This window comes from Cetorhinus maximus, chromosome 5, assembly GCF_964194155.1.
Source record: "Cetorhinus maximus chromosome 5, sCetMax3.hap1.1, whole genome shotgun sequence".
In the NCBI taxonomy this organism is placed as follows: domain Eukaryota; kingdom Metazoa; phylum Chordata; class Chondrichthyes; order Lamniformes; family Cetorhinidae; genus Cetorhinus; species Cetorhinus maximus.
The window spans coordinates 40,025,834-40,035,146 of NC_135883.1; the positions used below are offsets into that span (position 1 = coordinate 40,025,834).

The 9,313-nt window shown below is 42.0% G+C and overlaps 1 protein-coding gene across 29 annotated transcripts in view; it reads right to left on the minus strand.

Moving 5' to 3' along the window:
* dst (dystonin) overlaps positions 1 to 9,313 on the minus strand; it is a 568,493-nt gene that overhangs the window by 241,773 nt on the left and 317,407 nt on the right. For all 29 annotated transcript variants that reach the window (XM_078541812.1, XM_078541821.1, XM_078541818.1 and 26 more), the window contains 3 exons: positions 6,893 to 7,045; positions 2,034 to 2,122; positions 673 to 808 (listed from right to left, as the gene is read on the minus strand). In XM_078541812.1, the coding sequence (XP_078397938.1) occupies positions 673 to 808; positions 2,034 to 2,122; positions 6,893 to 7,045 (378 nt within the window). The remainder of the gene's footprint in view (positions 1 to 672; positions 809 to 2,033; positions 2,123 to 6,892; positions 7,046 to 9,313) is intronic.

Genomic DNA, 9,313 nt, shown 5'->3' on the forward strand with positions numbered 1-9,313 from the left:
ATAATCATTACCTCCAAGCACTTCAGAACCCGTTCATGCAAAATATACTCCAGTTGTGCCCACATGATACAAGAATATGTACTTACCAGGGAGGTGAATGTTAGCGATGCAACTGCAAAAGTGAAGCCCGGTAATGGTGTCGATAGAAGCAATAATTTTTTTTAATGTCCTGCATGCACATCCTTTAATGCAAAAGTATCATCTATGTATTTAAAAGGGTTAGTCACAAGAAGAAGCAAAAGAGGGTTATTCTTAGTCTTAAACACCACTCAACATGTACTTATAGAGCTTAAGCATCATGCTTCTGTTTACAGAGAAAGGGAAGAATTATATATTCAACATTATGGTGACCATGCTATGCATGTTTACAGCATACAGTAGCTTGATCGCTTTCTACAACTAAGTAAAAGCTCTCCCTTTCTCAGTCAAAGAATAAGATAGTCCATATCTCAGAGAGTATCACAATTTCAGTTATAAAAATAAAATGAAACACGCATATTTGTCAAAAGTCTGACTGCATTAGTTTCTTATGATTGAGGTTATGTGTGAACAATCCAAGTGCACATACTTCAAGATTTTTGGATGGTTAATGACAAGATACCCCTGTCCCCAATTCAGCTCTGCTGCAGAAATTCAGCTTAAACATCTCCTGAACCCAGAGTCACTTATTACCTTCTCCACTGCCTCTTCAGCTAGTGTGCTCTGTGCTTGCTGGAGGTCATCAGAAGTCTCCTCACACAACTTATCGTAAGCTTCCTGAAGAGACTCGAGCTGTTTCTCCGTTTGTTGTTTATCTTCTTCTGATATCCTATGATTAAAAAAAAGAGAAAGAAAACTGAGTTTTCTATCAGCATTAACAATCCAGTAAATAAAACTCAGTTATAAATCACCACAAAACCAAATAATTATGACCTTGTCATTTGGAGGATTTCAAACAAAAAGTGATCATTTCAATCCAAACTCCTTACACCCATGCCCTTGGAGGTAGGTGATAGTCAATGAGGAAAGTGTTGCTCACCAGATTTAAAGGAAGTTTGCTTGCACAAGCAAATGCATTTCATCGGTTTGTCATGAAGTGAGGAAGCAGATAGCTATCTCTTGGCTGATCACTAGTTACCAAGACTACAGATCAATGCTTCATGGCTTTAGGCAAGAAGCTTCAGTGATAATGTGCCTCAGGGAATCTGGTTCAGCACTAACCATATAGTCTCTTACCACTAGACGGAAACCCACAAACAGTGTTACTGAAAACAGGCTGGGGGAATTGTATTGTGTGTGTACGCAGAGATCCTATTAATAAGGAGACCCTGCCCAAATGGGCTGAGAGTAATTGCCCAAAAAAAGGACTGAGATGCTGCACCTGCTCCAGTTAGCATCTACTTTAAATTAAAAAGGAATCACAACCTCACCATGATTCTTTCAAAAACCAACTCGGCAATAGCCTCAGCAGCATTTTGGGAAAGCAATTGAATAAGAGTTAAACATGAAGACATAATATTCAGATAAGACTGGCACCAGTGGTAACCCTGTCTTGCCATACTGAGAGTAATAAAAGGAATATAAGATTGGAAGTTTATTTCTGTTGCATTAAGAACAAAAGTGTTAAGGTGCCACAACAGAAGCATGGAGATGTCCAGAACCAATTCAACTGGAGCTGGATCAATAATCAGACAAGACCAAGATCAACAGAGAGTGCAAAGTCAGCTGAGATATTTGTTGGGTTGGATGGTTGACTCCACAACCTGTACTGCAACAGTGAAAACACTTAAAAAATACTTTATTGGCTGTAAAGCACTTTGAAACAGCCCTAAGGTTGTGAAAAGGTGCTATATAAAATGCAAGTCTTCAATTTTATTTAGCGAATGAGCATTAGAGAATAACTTTTGGAAGTAGAAATGATTGTAACCTGTCTGAATTCTGAAAAAAGTGCCATAAGTTATTGACCTCCCACCTACAGGACATATGATTTAAACCCACACACATCTGGTTAAAAGGGTTAGTCTTGAATATAACTAGAGGGGAAAAAAACTAACTTGTCACTGTGTTTAGCCAAGAAGATCTGTGTCATTTGGATAGCTTCAGCAATCTGGTCTTTCTTGTTCGACAATTCCACACAAAGCACCTGGAACAAGTAAGAGATAATGTGAGGACAATCAAGTCATTCAGAAAGTTTCTGTTTTATCCTGGGATTTTCTAACATTCACATATATTCCTCAAAGGTGTTTATATTAAATCCACATAGACCATTCAAGGGTGATGTCAGGAAACACGTCTTCACACAAAGCGGAAATCTGGAACTCACTCACTCAAGAATCTGTTGAGTCTGGGGGTCTACTGAGCATTTCAAAACTGAGATTAATACCCTTTCCAAACAAAAATCTATCAAACGCTATGGAACCAAGATGGGCAACTGAATGGTGGAACAGGCTCGAGAGGCTGTATGGCCTCTTCCTGTTCCAAGTTAGGGGAGATGGGGAGAAATTTTTCTCTGGAAGTGAATTGGATATATAAGTGAACAAGAAGAGGAGTGGGGTTAACTGGACCAGTCTTTCAAACAAAGCACAATGGATTGAATGACCTCCTGTGTTGTACCATCACCAATCTAAATTTGCAAAATATTTTACTCATTATTACTGAAGATATTCTCTACTGAACAGTGTAGGATACAAACCTACATGATGGCACTTAATGCAAAGGATCCCTGCCAACGCACATATAATCAACAGCAATAGAATTGATTAAAGATTTCCTGAAGAACCTATCATGACCAGATTTCAGAAATAAATGTGGTATGTGAAGTAGGTGGAAATCTTGGCAGGAACTCCATTAGCAAGCATCTCCACTGATTAAACAGACATTACTATCCTTTTTTCTTTGGGCTGTTTTTAAAAAAACCAAAACCAAACACTGGTTTCTCACAGAGCAGCTACAGCCCAATGGCAGACTTCTGCCAATGTTACTTTGAGCTGGTCAGTAGGGGGCAAAAGACCATCCGAGGACCACTTGCCTGTGCTTGTTTTTTCACTCCCTAACTTGACCATTGGGAGGGGTTTTTCCTGTTTGGTGGTGGAGAGAAGAAATTGAACTAACATCCCCTTACTCTAAAAATTCAATGTTTACATAGTTTTTTTTTATTAATCCACTTGGGCTTATACGGCTAAAATGGCAGCAATGGTGGGGATCTAGGCCACTTCAAATAAATTTAAGACATGAGAGAATGAGACCACAGGGTGATGCAGCACAGCAGGAGGCCACTTGGTCCATTATATCTCTTTGAAGGAGACATCCCACCACCCTACTCTTTTTCCATAGCCCTGCAAATTTTTTCACCTCAATTATTTATCCAATTCTCTTTAGAAAGTTATTTTCAAAAGGTGGGATGTTAAAATAGAAATAAGAATCTTATTCCCAAGATCTATATGTTATTATTTACTTCCCAAATGCCACTTACTTCACTCAATAGTCATATTCGACATTAAGTAGACATATATGGTGAGACATTTAAGATGAGAGCTGAATTTCCTTTGGAACTATCTCCAGTTTATTTATTTTGTTGATTCAGTAGGTTTGTCTGATTTGCACAATCACATCATCGCACTTAAAGGCACACAAGGATCTTTTCATAGACACGAAGAGATGATAATGTAACTGCAGCATGACTCTTGAGTCAGAGGCTGACCTGGAACAAATTGGAGTGAGATGCCTGCTTTGTTCCAACAACAACTTGCATTCATATACCGCCTTTAGCATAGCAAAACATCTTGAGGCGCTTCACAGGACTGTATTCAAATAAAATCTGACTCCGAGTCACATTAGGAGGTATGAATTGATTGTTCCACCAGCAAGGTAAGTTTTATGGATGGTTTTAAAATGAGGAAAGAGAGATGGAGAGATTTATGGAGGAAATTCCAAAGCTTAGGTCTTGAGCAATTGAAGGCATGGCTGCCAGTAGTGGGACACAGGAAGTGCAGGAAACATGAGAATGAGTATTTACAAATCGAGATCCTGGTTCCTGAATCAATTAGGAAGGCAAATGGTATGTTGGCCTTTATTGCAAGATGGTTTGAGTGCAGGAATAAAGATTTCCTTCTGTAATTGTATAGAGCCTTGGTGAGAACGCACCTGAAGAAGAGTGTACAGTTTGGTCTCCTTACCTAAGGAAGGATATATTTGCCCTAGGAGTGCAACAAAAGTTCGTCAGACTGATCCTTGGGATGGTGGGATTGTCCTATGAGGAGAGATTGGGGAGGCTAGGTCAGTATTCTCTAAAGTTTAGAAGAATGAGAGGTGATCTCATTGAAGCATGCAAAATTCTTACAGGGCTTGACAGGGTAGATGCAGGAAGGATGTTTCCCCTGCCTGGGAGGAGGTTCTAGACCTAGAGGACACAGTCTCAGAATAAGAGGTAGGCCATTTAGGACTGTGGTGAAGAAATTCCTCCTCATCTGAGGGTGGTGAATCTTTGGAATTCTCAACCCCAGCAGGCTGTAGAGGCTCAGTCATTGAGAATATTCAAGACAGAGATCGATAGATTTCTAGATATTAAATATATCAAGGGATATGGGCATAGTGCAGGAATATGGGACTGAGGTAGGAGATCAGCCACGATCTAGCTGAAAGGCGGAGCAGGTTCGAGGGGCCGAATTTTTAAAAAATTCTTTCACAGGACTTGGGCATTGCTGGCTAGCCCAGTATTTTTAATTACCCATCCCTAAATGCCCTTGAGAAGGTGGTGGTGAGCTGCCTTCCTGAACCGCTGCAGACCATATGGTGTAGATACACACACAGTGCTGTTTGTTGGGAGTTCCAGGATTTTGACCCAGCGACAGTGAAGGAATTGCAATATAGTTCCAAGTCAGGATGGTGTGTGGCTGGGAGAGGAACTTGGAGGTGGTGGTGGTGGTCCCAATCATCGGCTGCTCTTGTCCTTCTGGGTAGTAGAGAGCGCAGGTTTGGAAGGTGCTGTCAAAGCAGCCTTTGGTGAGTTGCTGCAGTGCACCTTGTAGATGATACACACTGCTGTTACTTTGCATTGGTGGTGGGAGTGGATGTTTGACGTGGTGGATGGGGTGCCAATCAAGCAGGCTGCTTTGACTGGATGGTGTTGAGCTTCTTGGGTGTTATTGGAGCTGCACTCATCCAGGCAAGTGGAGAATATTGACTCCTGACTTGTGCCTGGTAGATAGTGGTCAGGCTTTGGGCAATCAGGAGATGAGTTACTCTCTGCAAAATTCCCAACCTCTGACCTGCTCTTGTAGACACAGTATTTATATGGCTGGTCCTGTTCAGTTTCTGGTCAACGATAATTCCCAGGATGTTGATAGTGGGGGATTCAGTGATGGTAATGCCATTGAATATCAAGGGGAGACTGGATTCTCTCTTGTTGGAGATGGTCATTGCCTGGCACTTATGTAGCACAAACATTACTTGCCATTTGTCAGCCTAAGCCCAAATGTTGTCTAGGTCTTGCTGCATATGGGCATGGAGTGCTTCAGTATCTGAGGGGTCAGAAATGGTGAACATCCCCATTTCTGGCCTTATACTGGAATGAAGGCCATTAATGAAGCAGATGAAGGTGGTTGGGCCTAGGATACTGCCCTGAGGAACTCCTGCAGTGATGCCCTGGAGCTGAGATGATTGACCTCAAACAACCACAACCATCTTCCTTTGTGCTAGGTGTAACTGCAACCAATGCAGAGTTTTGCCCCTGATTCCCATTGATTCCAATTTTGCTAGGGCTCTTTGTGCCACACTCGGTCAAATGATGCCTTGATGTCAAGGGCAGTCACTCTCGCCTCACCGCTTTTAGCTCTTTTGTTTATGTTTGGACTAAGGCTGTAATGAGGTCAGGGTCTGAATGGCCCTGGCGGACCCCAAACTGAGCGTCAGTATGCAGGTTATTGCTGAGTAAATGCCACTTGATAGCACTGTTGATGACTCCTTCCATCACTTTGCTGATGTTGGAGAGTAGACTTAAGGGGCAGTAATCGGCCTGGTTGGATTTGTCCTGCTTTTTGTGGACAGGACATGCCTTGGCAGTTTTCCATATTGCCGGGTAGATGCCAGTGTTGTAGCTGTACTGGAACAGCTTGCCTAGGGGCCTAGTCCTGCTCCACTTTCCTATATTCCTATGAATGAATACCTGAGTTATGCTATAAGAGGTTAACCAAAACCTAGACATCATCTGAGCAAACCACTGAACGTGACACAAGCTGAGCTCTTTCATTAACTTGAGAACTGTCAATCTGCCTCGATTTTAAAATTCTCATCCATGTGTTCAAATCTCTCCATGGCCTTGCCCCTCCCTAAGTCTGTCATCTCCTCCAGCCCTACAAACCTCCGAGATCTCGGCACTCCTCCAATTCTGGCATGTTACCGATTTTTCATTGTTTCACCCCAACATAGGGATTGTGCCTTCAGCCACGTGAGCCCTAAGCTCTGGAATGCCCTCCCTAAACCTCTCCTGCCCTCTCTCCTCCTTTAAAGCACATTGACGTTTGACCAAGCTTTTGGTCACTTGTCCTAGTATCTCCTTACATCACTCTGTCAAATTTAATTTACACTCCTGTGAAGAGCCTTGTGATGTTCTACAGCATTAAAGGCACTAAGTAATAGCAAGTTATTGTTGTTGTGTGTGCCAGAAGGTTCAAATCTCTGATGACCAGCAGGCCACTATACAGCCAATTCAACTTCCCACTTGGCTTCACCCATCCACAAAGGAAAGTGATTCGACTTAAAATGTTGCCCTCAGTTAATAACCTAAAATTTTTATTTCTTCAAAAGCTTCTTGCAAACTAAAAGGACAGAACTGACTTTAACCTCCCTCCCACGTAGATCCAATGGGATGTTCCGTGTCAAATATAAACACTGATGTGTGTGTGATCTACAATACCTGTTTCTCAGAAAGCGACGTTTCCACTCCACCTGGCTCAGCTGCTGGAGATTCGAGTTGTCTCTTAGCTAAGCTCTTGCTCTTCTCGGACACCCACTTCAACAATTCGCCAACTTTATCAACATGCTCTTGCTTTGCTTCTTCTACCGATTTCTAGCAGAGTTAAAAGACGTATTCAAAACAATTCCATTCGCTGTAATGAACCCCAATTACTTGCCACAAAGTGGTAATCAATCATAAATACAAGTCATCACATTTCAAAACACTTTTCACCTCTTTCCCAAATTTATTGATCTGGAGCTTCAAAGCAAATTGGCCGAAGAATCAATGATTTGATATACAATCAAATATTGAAGGCATTTCTGAGCAAGAAAACCAAAACTTGAGCTTTTCTGGAATGGACAACAAGCCATAAATGCACAGAATTAAAAATATTGCTTACAAAATGAAACGCTGTGTTTTCTACTTGGTGTGACTCTCAGTTTTGACTCTGATGTAAAGGTTATACCCCAAAACATGAAGTTGCTCCTACAGATGCTGCTTTGGTGAATTGTGCACCCCAGGCATTTTGTGTTTCCATTTCCAAATTCTTAACGTTTCCCCTTCAAATATTTCCTGTGCTCAATATTGCGGCAACACAAAAGCAAAATCTACACGGTACAGCTCCAAGAATATGCAGAGTATACAGTTAGAAACAAAAGGACTGCGTGCGACAAATGACTTTTCAAACAGAAGGCAAGGAAAATTGTCAAAAAGAGCATTATTTTATTAAGAAATAAGTTAATAACTTAATTACAAACTGAAGAGTTTTGTTCTAAATAGTGCTCAAACACTACTATTAGAGAGTTCCTTCAAAACTTAGTGGAATGCTACAGTAGCTGGAAAATATCTTCTGAAGTCATTCTTCTTCAACAAGATTTGAGAGATATGGCTGAAAACTACCATTTATACACTGATGAGCTCCAAGAGCATTTTTCTTATCCACCTAAATAGTTTCATGCTGACAATGGCAAATAAGTCCACTCACGTTGGCACCTCTCAAATTTGAAGACTTGAAGTATCTAGTAGCTTCAGTGAAATCTTTTTCACTTAGAGATGAACAGCTGTTTGTCTAAAGTGCTGGAAAGCATCATCAAAGAAGTAGAGAACCAAACGCTCACCTCTGTTTAAAAAAAATTTGAAGCGATGGGAGAGCACCATTTATCTAGATATCGGCTCAGACTTCCAGTGTGGGTTGCTATAAACTGGCCCTCACCTTCTCGTTTAAAATGTTCTATCTCTACTCCTGCACCACCCGCTCCTGCCCAAAAGACATTCACTGGTATGGGAAGGTAAATCCAGCCGGCTGTTTAACCAGCGGCCAATCCAATGTTGCCCATTTTGCATCCATTCCAAGATCAATAGCTTAGTCCGTTGATTTCTTGGTCTTCCACAATTCCACGGATACAACTCACCTTCTGTTGCCCCCACCCAGCGCCCATTCATTATCCACTAGCTTAATCAGTTGACAGTGACAGGCTATTTGACTGATGAAGCATCAGAGCTGAGTCTAACCCTATTCCCCATTCAACACTAACAGAGGATTTTGCAGCAAGGGTTCATTGGACAGCATTTCAGGAGCAGGAAGCCTGGGCAATGAATTCCTTCCCTAACTGAGGCCCGTCACATACACCCTACTCAGAACAAACCATGGATCATAGCTGGAAGTTTTTGGTCTGTACAGCTCAGCTAGTCCTCACTCTTCTCAGCCTCCTGCAACCTTTGACACAGCTGGCCACACCATCCTCCTCCAACACCTCTCAAATGTTGTCCAGTAGGACTGCACTCGCCTGGTTCCATTCTTATTCATCTAATCGCTGCCAGAGAATCACTTGCAACGGCTTCTCTTCCTGCTCCCACACTGTTACCTTTGGTGACCCCCCAATGATATATCCTTGGCCCCCTCCTATTTCCTATCTACCTCAGTGACATCATCTGAAGGCACAGTGTCAGTTTTCATATATACGCTGATAACACCCAGCTCTACCTCACCACCACCTCTCTTGACTCCTCCACTGTTGTTAAATTATTAGACTGCTTAACCAACATCCAGCACTGGATGAGCAGATATTTCCTCCAATTAAATATTAGGAAGTCTGAAGCCATCATTTTTAGTCCCCATTTCAAACTCTGCTCCATGACTACAGACTCCATCCTTCTCCTTGGCAACAGTATGTGATATTCAGCCAGCCTGTACGCAGCCTTGGTGTCATATTTGATAAATTTCCGACCTCATATTCATGCCATCATTGAGATACTTATTTCCATCCCTAACATGGCCCTCGTGTGCTGCTGAAACCCTCATTCATGCCTCCGTTACTTCTAGATTTCACTGCTCTCCTGGCTGGTCTCCCATATTCTACTCCCTGTAAACTTGAGGTG